The sequence below is a fragment of the Echeneis naucrates genome, chromosome 18, assembly GCF_900963305.1.
Source record: "Echeneis naucrates chromosome 18, fEcheNa1.1, whole genome shotgun sequence".
Lineage (NCBI taxonomy): Eukaryota > Metazoa > Chordata > Actinopteri > Carangiformes > Echeneidae > Echeneis > Echeneis naucrates.
In genome coordinates this window covers 1,558,826-1,572,926 of record NC_042528.1, presented here as the reverse complement: position 1 = coordinate 1,572,926, position 14,101 = coordinate 1,558,826, and the positions used below count along the sequence as shown (strand labels likewise).

The 14,101-nt window shown below is 47.4% G+C and overlaps 1 protein-coding gene across 6 annotated transcripts in view; it reads left to right on the top strand.

Moving 5' to 3' along the window:
- shroom4 (shroom family member 4) overlaps positions 1–13,603 on the top strand; it is a 47,581-nt gene extending 33,978 nt beyond the window's left edge. For 5 of the 6 annotated variants that reach the window (XM_029526558.1, XM_029526557.1, XM_029526562.1 and 2 more), the window contains 9 exons: positions 3,216–6,009; positions 8,559–8,620; positions 9,326–10,093; positions 10,304–10,915; positions 11,382–11,508; positions 11,595–11,696; positions 11,807–11,977; positions 12,088–12,230; positions 12,306–13,603. In XM_029526558.1, coding sequence (XP_029382418.1) covers positions 3,216–6,009; positions 8,559–8,620; positions 9,326–10,093; positions 10,304–10,915; positions 11,382–11,508; positions 11,595–11,696; positions 11,807–11,977; positions 12,088–12,230; positions 12,306–12,462 — 4,936 coding nt within the window. In that variant the 3' untranslated portion in view covers positions 12,463–13,603. Of the gene's footprint in view, positions 1–3,215; positions 6,010–8,558; positions 8,621–9,325; positions 10,094–10,303; positions 10,916–11,381; positions 11,524–11,594; positions 11,697–11,806; positions 11,978–12,087; positions 12,231–12,305 lie in introns of all 6 variants that reach the window. The other variant, XM_029526559.1, reaches the window with a different exon arrangement.
- Positions 13,604–14,101: the final 498 nt, after the last annotated feature.

Below are 14,101 nucleotides of genomic sequence, written 5' to 3'. Positions count from 1 at the left end.
CGATACGCCAAAAAGTTAAAAATATTCGGCGTACAATGAGGAAAAGCCTAAAAATATCACAGCCTCAGAGCTGGACCTCAGCAATATTTGGCCTTTTTTGCTTAAAGGATTTAACAACTGTCAAAGCATTTGCTCACATTCATTCTGTCTGTGGTAAATAAATTAACAAAAGTATTCATTCAGCTCTAGGTATAACAATGGCTATTTTTATTTTACTGTGATACAATGTGGACAAAGGCTGAATTGTCCAGTCACGCTAAATAGAGAGAAGTCATATATGTGAGTTAGTCTTTGTGTTACAGTATTAGCTCACAAAGCTCGACTATAATCGTTTAGAAGGAAAGAGGAAGTTACCGCAGTGTGTATATTGACTCACAATATAAATAGCTGTTATCCGTTTGTTTGGAACGTCAGCTGCTCATGCTGTTCTCTTTGTGATGAGAATCTGTGATATAATGCATTACTATTAGATTTAATAGCCCTACATGGATTAGATAGCAGTACGTTTGTGTATGTGTGTGTTATTCCCACAGTTTCTCCTGCCTGATCTCATAACACAAACACACACACACACACACACACACACACACACACCATCTGATGAGGAGGCAGCTCCCGGCATAACTCTGGACAATGGCATGTGACCACAAGAACATGTGGACAAAGAGAGGAAGACATGGAATAAACTGTGTTTGTGCGAGGGACATTTTGTACAGTCTGCATCTGTGTGTGCGTTCATTTCCACGCCACACCAAGTGTCTTTCTGTAAATACTAAATTAGAAAAAAAAAAATCGTTTGTAGGTTGTGTGCCTGTGTTAATCGACACGCTGAGGATTAATCCAATCATCACCACCATCCCCTCCAGTTGTGTATGTTTGTATGTGTTTGGGTCCACGTCTAAACGTGTCGCACTCACATGTTCCACATTGCCGTCTGATTGGGCAGGAGTGACAGTCATTTCCTGTCCAGCTCCCATCTCATTTCCTTTCTTCCTCTCTCTGTCAGCCAGGTCAAATCTATGCAGCAGCCTCTGCTGTCTCATTCATGGCTCACTTCCTTCAGAGGTGATTTTCTCATGTAGATAATGAAACTTATTTTCCACGCCGGTCAGTGTTAAGTCCTGTTTTTTCTGTGTTTTTGAAGCTACGCTGTTTTAGTTTTGTCGTTTTTCGACATTTTTACATTTCAACGTGTTGTAAATCTCCCATCAGTTCAGGTCGTTTACTTAATGGAGATTTTATATATTTCACAATCCACTTCTTTTTTTTTTTACATTTAAAGTTGACTGTAATGTGTTTGAGGGGCATAACTCTCTCTGGTCCATCAGCAGATCATTTTCTTGACTATGTGATTGAGTTCTGAATGCCCAGCATCAAGCTACATCATTAAATATCTTGTTTTGTCCAAACAACGGTAAAAACTAAACCCCAAATATTTATTTTGTTTTGAGGTAAGGTCCCACATTTTTAACGCTGGCGTTTGGCTCTGACGCTTGATTGATTATCAAAATGGTTTGTGATTCATTTTGGTTACACTATTAAGTTTCACTTAAATGCGGTTCATACGAGGAGGCTTCAGGTTTTCAGTCATTTCAAAGCCAAATAGGAATTTAGTGGATTTAATTTACATGGAAGGATGGTAAGAGCATTAAAAGACAAATGGCAAACACAAATTGTGCCGACCGCCAAAATATTTTCCTACATGAGCAACGAGAACATGTGTAGATATGAGCAAGCAGCGGTTCGACCCTTCACAGGCACAACCGAGCCCGTCCGATCGCAGATCGCCGGAGGACAGCAAACCATAAATACCTCAGAAACAGCCTGCAGATAGTCTGCCAGTTGTTCTCCCATACTGGTTTGAGATCAAAGCCCTTCAGAGATTTCTCTCTTCTGTAGCCCCCGTCTCCGTCTCCCTGGAAACTTTTCCCATTGTGTGAATAAGACAGCAAAGAAAGGGGGAGTGACCACTCTCCTCTTTACAGGAAAAAGAAATACCACAATAAAATGACTGCAGATTTTTTGTTGAGCCCTTTACGAGTTGGATTTGAACCAAGCACAAGAACATTGGGTACCCCCTTTACCCCCTGAAGCTCACATCAATAGCCAACAAGTCTAGAGTGTTTTGTTCCATCCCCATTCCCTGAGCTCTCCTTTTTCTTTTTTGTCTGGGTATTTTTTTCCAATATTTTGCTATTAGAAAATTAGCAAGGGAGCAGAAGGAGGGGGACGTTCATCCGAGGTCACGGGTCGGATACAAACCCAGGACATCAAGGTCACCTGGCGTCTGCTGAGCGACCACAGCATCTGATATATGTTTCATTTTCTCCATCTTTTTCATCCATAGAATCCCTTATTTGAAACAAGAGGTAGCATAAAGTCAAGTACAGTTTGTAGTAGACTGCAAAGGCCTCGGCTAATTTATGACAGATGATGAATGGATTTGTAGTTTAAACTGTGTGCGCTTTGTTTGAGAATCGCTGTCATTTTCTTTAATTTGTGATCATTAATTAAAAAAACTTGGTGTTTTCTCGTGGGTTCCATCAGTTCTGCAAATTGCAGTTTGGAGAATGAGTCTGAAGTAAAAGAGACCTGACAGGAAGAATCCACTAGAGGAAGACAGGAATGAAAGAGGAAGAAGAAGGAGGATGAGGGGAATCAAGAGATGACTTAGAGGTTTTGACTCCGGGCTGTAGGAGTTGATGAGGAGGAAATCCCTCTCTGCCTAAAGAGGCTTCCTCTGAGGGTCTTTAAAAACATATGAGGCCGGTCTGGATCTTCGGCTCAGGACTGATAGAAAACAGATTCCCTCGTGTTACAGTTCAAATGTTGTATTCCAGAAGGACGTAGTTTATTTGTCATGCCATTTCAAAATTAACGATGACTTATTGTATGTAGTTTATAAAAGTGTTAACCATTTGTCAGTCAAACTTCCTGCTCAGAAAAAAAAGACACATGAACTCAACTTAAGGGCAATAAAAGTTACTTTGACGTAGATAAAATAGAACCCTTCATTTTAAGGTTTTTTTTTTTTTTTTTTAAGGTCTCTGACATTCATAATAATTCATAATGAATGCACATTGCGAGTTCACAGAGACAGAAGTGAGGTCAGTTTTCTGATTCTGTGTGAAGAATGGCTAAATATCCTGAAGGGACATTTGATGACTGTTTTTCAAACGCTTGAGTTGATCTTTTGTGTCTCCGTCTCTTTGCAGTGACTTGTCCATGCAGTGGGGTCAGCTTTCCAGACCTTATTCCTCCACCGACCGAAGCAGTTCCCTGGGCTCCATGGAGAGCTTGGACACGCCGACACCCAGCGCACAGCCCTACTCCGACTCCCATAATTCACCTGTGGACCCGACGCTCTTCAACAACAAGAGAGATTCCGCCTACAGCTCCTTCTCCGCCAGCTCAAACACATCTGACTACGCCGCTGTGCCGCTGCGGCCCGGCGAGGCCTGCTCCATGGATAACCTCCTTCAGAGCCTTGGCCCGGCGTGTCGGGGCTACCCTGGTAGGGACGCCTCGACCCTGGGGAATTCATCTGGCGAGGCTCCAGATGAGGCACAGCTGATTGTAAAGAAATCCAGGTCACTGACAAGGCCGAAACCAAGGACTGTCAAGGTAAAACAGAGGCCTTCGTCCTGCTGTTATGAGGAGGAGAGGAGGGGAGCAGACTTTGAAATGTTAAGAAATGGAGGCGCAGCAGAGAGGAAGATGAACCCTCCTCAGCCTCCAACCAGAAGGGACAGTTTTAGGGCGACCCGGAGTCGCCCAAACGTCGCCAGCCAACGTTGCGCTTCTGCGCCTATTGAGATTTCCAGTGTTTCCTCTTACCTTGGTGAACAAAAATCATCTGTGAATGTTGAATCGAGAATTCACAACGGGTTCTCTGCACCTGAAGAAAGTGACAAAACGGGGGGAGATACCTTAGACTCGCACTACAGCCAAAGGCAGACTAAAGACATTGGACATATCAGATGTGATACAAACACTAACAAAGACCACAACTCAGAGACAACCTCAGATTACCTCTCTGACCAAGTGATGGCCTCCCTAGTCCCTGTCGCCCCCTCCCACACTGGTTCTTTACCTGAAGAATCTTCCGTGGAGGTTTTGGGGCAGTCTCGCATCATGCGCTCCCAGAACAAGCACTCCTCTACAGGGTTGCACCGGCACAGTGCTCCCGAGAAGCTCCTCGCCACACAGCTTCAGTTATTGCAGTTTAACAATGACGGCTCCTCCGTGGAGCCTTACGACCCATCGAACCCTTCTGATTACAACCACCTCACCGCTCCACCAAACAAATGGGGAGGCAGCCGTTGTTCAACGCCAGGATCTGTGTTCTTGGAGGAGGACGGCGATGATGGGGATTCAAATACAAGGCTGGAAGGTGTGGCTGTGAATGGCGAGTCTCTCTCCCCAATTCAGCATCATCCTTGGGGCCGCTCTGTGAGTGTACCAGGAGACCCCAGTGGATCATCGGCCCAGGAGAGGCTGAGCTCTGACCAAATACTGGAGAAGGATTTTAAGCCCCTTAGTGCTGCTGCCAGTATGGATACTTTACTGGAGGAGCAGAGAGCAGCGCATAGTGAAGGAGGTGGAGGTAAAAAAGAGGTGGATTTAGAAGGAGCGGAAGTTATGAGGAAGTCAACCTCATCGAGGAACCATCGACGCAACCGTCGTCGCAGTGAACGATTTGCTACCAATCTCCGCAATGAGATTCAAAGGAAAAAAGCCCAACTTCAGAGGAGCCGTGGCCCGGGGGGTTTGCTCTGCAGTGGGGAGACTGTCCAGGAGGAGGAGGGTCCAGATTTCAATGAAGAAGAGGCCGAACCAGGTGTGCCTGTCCAGGAAAAGAGTACCAAAGTTGGATTTTCCTCACCTGTAAGCCCCCAAGACCTCAGGATAACAGTACCAGCTGAAAAATCCAACACTTTAAGAGAACCAGTCCGTGATGAGTTGCAAACTCAGCCTCAGTCAACAACTTACACTCAAAATAACGTGTCCAGGCCTGTCCAGATTCTGGACCCAGGCATGCCCAGCTTTGGGGTTGGCATCAGAGTCGTAGAAGAACCAGCTCCTGCGGGCAAAGCCCGCCGCTGGCGTTGGACCCCAGAACATAAACTACAGCCAGAACCAGAACCAGACACACGGTGTCGGGCCACTGGGGAGAGGGTATTAGGGGTTACAGGGTCACGACATGGGGTGTGTGCCTTTACCTCCTCTTCCTACACTCGTTCCTCTTCATGTTCTCGGATGGAGGAGTCCGACATACTTCCATTCGCAGATAGAATGAAGTTTTTCGAGGAAACAAGCAAAGGCGTGTCTGGGTCAAACTTTTCTAGTCTGTCGAGTCGTAGACAGAAAACAAAACCCAACCATTCTGAGCACCAGGGAGGGGAGCTCAGTGTGAACCCATCCCACAGGAGATACTCCTACCAGGGGGGACTCCAGCAACAAAATCCCATGATTTCAAACACCACAGAGGCGAGAAGACAGTCTGTGAGCACCAGCAGGGAGAGGCAGAAGGAGAGGGAACAGCAGGAACAGGAAAAGAGGCTGAGAGAAATGGAGAGGCAGGAGAAGGAAAGGCAAGAGAGGGAGTTAGAAATCGAGAAGGCAAAACTGAGGGAGATTCAGCGGGAGAAGGAACGGGAGGAAAGGGTGAGACAGTGGGAAAAGGAGAGAGAGCTGGAGCTTGAGCTGGAGAGGACCAGAGAGCAAGAACGAGTCCAAGCAGAAAGAGAGAAAGAGCTGGAGAGAGAAAGAGAAAAGGAAAGACAAGAAGATGCTCAGCTCAGCTGCCATCAGGTGTTTTACACCATCAAAGACAATCACCAAGACGTCCAACACCGGGACAACTTCCACAACGTCCAGCCCAAGTCTCAGGCGTTGTCCCGCTGCCAAACCCAGAATCAAGTCCCGCGATCTGCCTTTTATCCAGTAAACACCAACCATCAACCTCAGCTCCAGGGATACACAGCAAGGAGCTACACACCTACAGAGGTACGAGGAAACACAACTCTGTTCCTGTCTGCATTTATAAGGTTAAAGAGTCGGGGCTCCTGGGATCTGGATTATAAACTGGAGTTGTCAGGTTTATAGACAAAAAGAGCGAATGTTCTGTCAGTCCTTTTTTCTAAAACCTTTCAAAGACCTTTCAAATGTTTCTGTTGACAGAAAAATGAGCCAATTCTTCTGAATTCTGAACATCAGTGAGGTCAGGTTTCTCTAATTTAATTCAAGTAGATCTGATTCTTTTCATGCATAGTTTAGATAACCAGTTTATAGCAGTAGATTTAATATTCTCCGATATGACCGAGAGCATAAATGTTATCCTGAACATCACTGATAACTTCTGTATCATATTCGGGGCTTTAACTCCATCTATGTTCACAACAGCCATTTAGGCCAAGTAACGCCTTTCATAGTGAAAGTTAAACTCTGTGGGTTTGGGCCGATGGAGACCAAGAACCGTCGTGATTCTGGATTGGATTGGACTGAGCGGGCCCCTCTTAGATGTTGGAGCTAAGTGGGCGTTCGGTCCAAGCACTCTGCGGTTGAATGGTCGGTTTGAAGTCCAACCTCGGGTCCTGCGTGTGGTCAGAATCTGAAATTCTCATTGAAAAGTCAGTGGATGGTTGAAATAGTTTGCTGGAACTGATGGGGATTGGGCAACAGTGGCGGACACTTGTGTAAGCAGTAATAGCAGCTTTGGGTTACATCTCTACCACAAATTGATTCAAGTTACTCAGTTTGGGGGGCCGGTCGGGCATCTGAACTTAAAAACCTCCTGTGAACTTTAACCTCTGACTGACCTGCATTTGTTCTGGACTTGTTCGGTTCGCCTCGAGCCGACACTGCCGGTGTTTTCATGCGGTTTTCAGCTGCCGGAGCTTCAGAAGAGGGGCGGGGACCCCGAACCCTCCAGGTCGGGCTCCGTTTCAAATGAAAAGGTTGTTAGTTCGATGCCACGGCGATAACCTCAAGCCTGGAATTTTTACTTCATATCTGCTGCTGGCAACGTCCAATATCTTTAACAATAACAGATGTGCTGGATGGACTACAAAGCACTGATAAGACACACACAACCGCACACTTAAATGCACTCATGCAAAGGGATACACACACTTATGACAGTGTACATGAAAACAGACTCACACACGATACCATTTTAAATGAAAGGAGGAATTCAGGCTCATTCATTAATATGTTCTTTGTGTGTGTGTGTGTACACCTGCTGTCATTATCATTATTATTTATATCATTATCGTTATCATCATTTCTAATATTACTCCGTCACTCGGCCTGGCTCTTACTGCAGAAGCCCAGCTGCGTTTCCACAAATGTTTGCAAACAGTTAAGTTGAATTGTTTTTGGCCAAAAAATGTGAACTTTTTTTATATCTCACCTCATTACACGAACATTAAATCTACACTTTGATGTAATCATTTTTTCCCCCAGAGGACATTGATTTCATTGAATATATTTAGTGAGTAATGGTCCTTCTGCTCAAAATGAAACACATTCACAGCCATCGTTGATATATTTAACTCTGTGTTTGTTTTGTTAGTTGGGTAAAGAGTTATTTTAATATTATGGTCGTTTCTTAAATGTGTTCAACCTGGACCGACCTGGAAATACTCAGAGCTCTATTTTCCAGGAAATGGGGGAAGCATTTATCAGCTGCATATGAAGGAGCCTTCAAATTGGGTCATGCACTCTGTGACGCATCTGCAGAGTGGAGGCTTTAATTGCAGGTATTCACCCAAAGAGGACAGCAGAAGTCATAAATGACCTAAAGCCCTAAATGCAAAGGAACATTTGATGGATTTGATGCTCCTTTAACAGGGAGTGACGTCCAAATATGTTAAATTTCATCCCAACTTTCCAACAAAAACACCAACAGAGGGTTCAGGTTTGCATGTCAGACAGTCAGAAAACTGTGTGTGTCGAGAGTGTCGTTTGTGTAGCCTGTCCCTGCCTCTCGATGTGTATCTCTGAGCAGTGATGAGGTGCAATGAGTTCGTTCAGCATTCCACCGACGCTTTTACAGACAGATCCTCTGTAGTGACTCAAACCTCATATTATTTTGTGGGATCAACAGGAAGTTGCTTAATCAGGATTTTTACATGTTAGTGACTCTGGAAATGAGGCGGTCTGTCACTCGGTGGGAATTTTATGGCATTTCATGCTTTTATGATTTGATGGGACGGTGTCGAGAGACAGAACATGGGAAGGAGAGAAGGGGAAGGGGAATATTTGGCTCGGGTCAGCTGCTCATTTCTCTAAAGTGGATATTTGGTGGATTCTTCCGTCTAATTAGTCTATTTTAGGGTTTTGTACTGTTGTAAATCTAAGATAATGTTTTTTTATGGAGTTTAAATGTAGAGAGTTGGCCAGCCTGGATGAAAAAAATGTTCCACACTCAGCAGAAAATGCTTATCGCCACCACAGGCACACCCACTTCCCTTGAACGTGTGCTGACCAGCACCAGATTCAAGGCGTCCTTCATTCCTTCACTGTTAATAGCCAGCTTTAAATCTCTTCCACAGACGTATCCTGCCCGGCAACAGGAAACGACCAAGCTCAACAGGAAGTACAGCCTGACTGAGAGGTGAGCCCCTTCCTCTGACACACACCTTCTCCTTCTGACTTCATTTTCTTCTGGATTTGTGCGTCTGACGTGGCAGCACAGACACACACTCGCTCCGTCTCTGTCTGATTGTCCCTAAGTGAGTCTCCGGGGACGATAGGTGGGGTCAGCCTATTGTGCGCCGGCAGCGGAAATCCCACTCAGTCATGCCTGGCTGTGATTTTACTTTAATGAGCTCTAAGTGTGCAGAGCAATCATCCATGCTTAAATTGTGACCATAATGATGTGTGGTTGGGTGATGATTTCTGTATGTTAGCATACGGGGGGGGGGGTGTGTGTTAAGGGGGGGCCTGCTCATATTTGACCCGAGACAGAAACAGTCGACTGAGTCTGGGATGCAAAAGGGAAACGTTGACTGTAATTTAACCACTTTCTAAGGAAATGTTCTCCCCTGAAATCTCTGCCACACATCCATCAAGGCCCAGAAAACCCCGGGGGGGTCCTACAGTTTATTATGGTTTCATTTACTTTGTTGAGGGATTTTCTGTATTTTTCTTTGCTCAAATCAGAATCCGGCACCATAAACCAGTTAAACTCCCATTTAGAGGGAAATAGACCGCAGAGCAGGAGATCTCCAAATCAGTACAATCAGTTCAGAACCCTTTTCATAGAAAGCTGAGGACAAACATTTCTCCACGAGGAACACCATTTTTCTTTTCGTCACAGAGACTGTCCAAGCTGGAGACGGGAGTCCAGACCTCCAGAGACCATCAGTCCGCAGCAGCCGCCCCCCCAGCAGAGTCGATGCGGCCCCAGGCAATTCGACAGCAACGGACACACATTCCCTCCCCCGCCGGCTCCTCTGGGTCTACGGGGACGAGCCATGTCGGAGAATGACCTCCGCTTCGACAGCAGCCACCGCTGGTCGCCATCCATCTCTGCTGCGACCAGCCAGACCCTGAGCGAGGTGGAGGAGGGAGGGGGCGGCGGCGACAGCGGAAGAGAGGTGGGGAGCGTCGCCAGGCAAAACAGGAAGAAGACGCCACCTCCGCCGAGACCGCCGCCCCCCAAATGGGAACAGTTCCACCGCAGGCGTGCGTCACACCACACCCTGTTCCCGCCCCCCGCGACTGCTCCGCAATCCCTCCCTCCCTCCTCATACCTCCCCCCCGCAGAGACGTCCAGGCAGAGGTCCTACAGCCTTCCTCCAGAGAGGCAGGAAGTGGCGGAGGGCTGCCCTCGCTGCAGCTGCCCCCAAAACCAGGACCAACCCTTTCCCCACGCCCCGTCCAATCACAGTCAGCCCCCCTTTCAGGAGCACTCCTTTACTGTTGCTCCGCCCAGTCCTATGTTCTCCAGGAAGGGCTTCAGACCCGTGGCCCCGCCCCAGAGAGAGAGCGAGGGGAACCTGAGGAGCTTGTATGGAGGCCAGCAGGAGAGAGGGGAGACATCTCTGCCGCCTCCGCCGCCGCCAGCGGACGCCAGTCTGCGCAGGTCAGACGTTATCTGCTGTCTGAATGTTCGCAGCAGGTTCTTCAGATTTGATTTGGCTTTGTTTCATTTCATTGTCCGGACAAAAACAGATAAAAGTAACACAACAGTTTACACAAAAACAATTAAACACACAACGCACAAAGTAGCACAATCAGACGTTTTTTTGTAGAATCAGTGTTTTATCGTGTGAAATCATCTGTGTGTCTGCAGCCACAATCCAGACCAGGACCGACAACCAGTCAAACCCCACAAACTGCAGCACAACCTGAGACCTGGAGCCGAGTGGGACAGAGCCACATCTCCCAGAGTTCATAGCGACGCAGCACTTCCCCCTGATGTACAGAACGGAGGCCTCCAGTCCTACTTCGCCTTGGACTACGAGCAGCAGCAGCTCCACGGGACCAGAAGCTTCCACACAGAACAGCAGAAGGCCCCGGAACCAGGAACCGAGTCCGAGACCACCCTGAGCCCCAGTCCTGCTCACAGCCTGGAGGCCGAGCTGGACGTCCCCATGGAGACGGACATTGACGACTTCCAGGAGGAGGAGCTCCCGACGGAGGCCGAGCCCATCACCAGTGAGCTCCCGTGCTTCGCGCTGCCGGTCACCGTCCTGGAGACGGACATCGACACCTTACCGGACTCCGAGGCCTCGCCGCCGGGCCGGACCAGGGCCGAGAGCGGGTCTCTGGAGGAGGAGCTGGAGACCAGAGAGAGGCTGAGCCTGGAGGAGCTCTTCCCCCAAAACAGTGAGGCAGAGTCGGGCACAGAAGGCTGGAGAGGAGCCTACCAGACCACGGAGCACAACACGGACAGCTTGGATAGGTGGGGGGGGTTAAATCTGAGGAGGAATGTGTGTGTGTGTGTGTGTTGTGTATTAATTACACACACCATTTGATTTGTACAAGACCTAACTGTTTCTGTCACTAAGCTCATTCCTTCTTTCCCACAACCTTTCCAAAGCAGCTTTTCCTCCTTCGCTTTCATTTTACAACAGTTTTTTTTTTTTTTCCTTTTCTGGGGGGGGTCAGCTGCTGCCAAACACAACAAAACCACCACACTCAGCTCAGTCTGAAGAAAAATCATCCTCACATCGTCGGGTTTCCTCTCAGCTTCTTTCTTTGCTGAGTAGGAGTTGAGAGATTTCCCAGCATGCCTTTTTTTGCCCTCCCTTATCACAGAGGCTTGATTTCGTCTCTCTTCTCTGATGTGCCTTCTTTTTCACAGCCACGTGTGTTGTCTTTATCTCTGTGTAGAGTAAAATAAACTCTGGTCTCCTTGCCCCCCTCAGGCGGTCCGGCGGGAGCTCCAGCTGTTCGTCCTATTACAGCACGTCAGCAGCCAAAGCTCAGCTGCTGTCCCAGATGAAGGACTTCACTGATAACAGAGAGAAGGACGACGATGAGCTCACATACAAGGTAGCACTCAGCAGCGTCCTGTTTGATGACGCGACTCCGTTATCGACGTTCTGTGGTGTCCAAACAATTCTCCGTCTGTCGCGCAGAAGCAGCTGATGGAGAGTCTGAGGAAGAAGCTGGGGGTGCTGAGGGAGGCTCAGCGGGGGCTGCAGGACGACATCAGAGCCAACGCTCAGCTGGGGGAGGAGGTGGGGAGACGCTCTGCTTGTTGGAGAAGCTGGTGAATTTTGGGATATTCTCTGAAACTCAGCAGCTCATCAGTGTTTGACATCCAGCTGTGCCCCCCCCCCCCACACAGGTGGAGAACATGGTGGTGTCGGTGTGTAAACCCAACGAGGTGGACAAGTTCCGCATGTTCATCGGCGACCTGGACAAGGTGGTCAGTCTGCTGCTGTCGCTGTCTGGCCGGCTGCTGAGGGTGGAGACCACGCTGGACACGCTGGACGCCGAGACGGAGCACCACGAGAGGGTGAGGAGGCGAGGGAGGGAGAGGGGGGAGGGTACGACGGGAATGTAAGGCATAGTCGATTCAGTCAGGAAGTTCCACGGATGTTCACGTGTCCTCTCTCTGCCCTCCAGCTCCCCCTGCTGGAGAAGAAGCGGCAGCTCCTGAGGCAGCTGTCGGAGGCCCAGGACCTGAAGGACCACGTCGACCGCAGGGAGCAGGCCGTCAGCCGGGTGCTGTCCCGCTGCCTGTCCCCCGAACAGCACCGGGACTACAGGTACGGGCCCCGAGCAGCTTCAGGCTCCACTGTGGAAACAGGAAGTCTTTCTAACACTTTCTTTCCTCCCTCCAGTCACTTTGTGAAGATGAAGGCCGCTCTGCTGGTGGAGCAGAGGCAGCTGGAGGACAAGATCCGGCTGGGGGAGGAGCAGCTGAGGGGGCTGAGGGAGAGCCTGGGACTGGGACTGGGGCTGGGAATGGGAATGTCGATGGGATACGGACATTACTGAAGAAGAAGAAGAGAAAAGGTAGTCAGATTTAGGGAAGGAAAAGGGGGAGTTTGACTTTTATGTCTGACCAGAATAAAACTACAGCTAACAGCTGATTAGCTCAGCTTAGCACAAAGCAGGAAGACCAGCGGAAACATCGTTCCTTTGATTTTAGCTGATGGGCTAAATTAGCTTCATTTGAAAATGAGTCCGAGAAGAGGAAAGGTCGATGAGGACAATGAGACTCACTGCTTCACTCTGTGTGCCTGAAACTCGTACTGTAAAGCTCCACTTACCGTCTCACTACGATGCCAAAGACGTTTTCTCCTGATGAATGTCAGTAAGACGCTGCTTTCTGTTTTTTCTTTTTTTTTTGGTGTGTATTTAAATCTCCAGATTCAGAGAATCAGAAGGAGAATTGTTCTCGGTGCTTCACACTAAGAAACTGCGTTTCCGTTAACAACACTAAAATCAGTTCAGCTTTGTTAACCCTCACTGGGAAGTTAGTGAAATGTATAACACGTTCAGCAACACGTATACTGTATTATTCAGCATTATATCATCATATCTCTTTGTATTCTTCGTTACTGTAACATGTTTCACTGTGTGGAGTTTGACACGCCACCAACTCGTTATACTGTCACCTAATGATTGTCATGTACAGAAGACTTGTGTGTTTATAATGTATACGATGTGTATATAATGATTTTAGTTTTGTTTTTGAAATGACTGGAATTGGTTGTAAAAGATGAACGAAAAGACCCGAGAGAGTCGGAGTTTACTGTATATTTGGATCGGGAATGAATCCTGAGGAGAATCTGTTCTGTAACCCTAACCCTGTTGAGTTTGTTCCAGCGTCCAGTGAAGGAAATTCAAAATATCCTTTTTTAATTTAAGCTGTCTCGTTCTGTCAAAGAAGATCAAAATCACACACAAAACAGCTGGTTTTTGTCTGGCCGACAACCCAAAACACAACAAACATTAAATTCACTATCATGGAGAACATGGAAATCCTTTCCTTTTCAGAATTTTGCTTAGAAATGATTCAAACACTTAAAGAACAGAAATAATCTTTAATCAGAAGAGAGCTTTATCTGTTCTCAGTTTCTCCTTCGTCTGGTTCACGTTTCACCTTCAAGTTCATTAAAAGTTGCAGTTCTCACTTGGTTTTGTCCATTTCTTTGGTTTCAACAGCAAACAACCCCGAACACGAGATTCTTTTTGTACGTCGTGTGTGTTTTCTTGTATTATAACATCCGTTTTCTTCTCAACTTGACAAAAGACAGAAAGAAATAAATAGAAACTGCTTGTTGGACCAGAAACTGTAACTTTTTGTAACTGCAAAAACTTGTGAGCAGAAAAAAGTACCATAAATAATAACAATAGTATTTTAAACTAGCTTTTCGTCTTCTGTGGTGATTTATACTCTCCTGGATGAAAGGCCTCTTTCTGCTGCCTCAGCATCCGGTGCTGAAACGTATTCCCTTTGGCGGGGGGCCTGTTGTTTGGATGGGTCTGGGCGGTTAAGTAAATATCGCTGAGGTTGACGGATGATGGGTGCAGTGCTGAGAGTCATTCAGCAGCTCTGCAGGAGCTGCGGTGAGGGAACTAATTTAAGGCAGGTTAATGCTCCTGGCATTAATAATGATGGTCTTCAGGG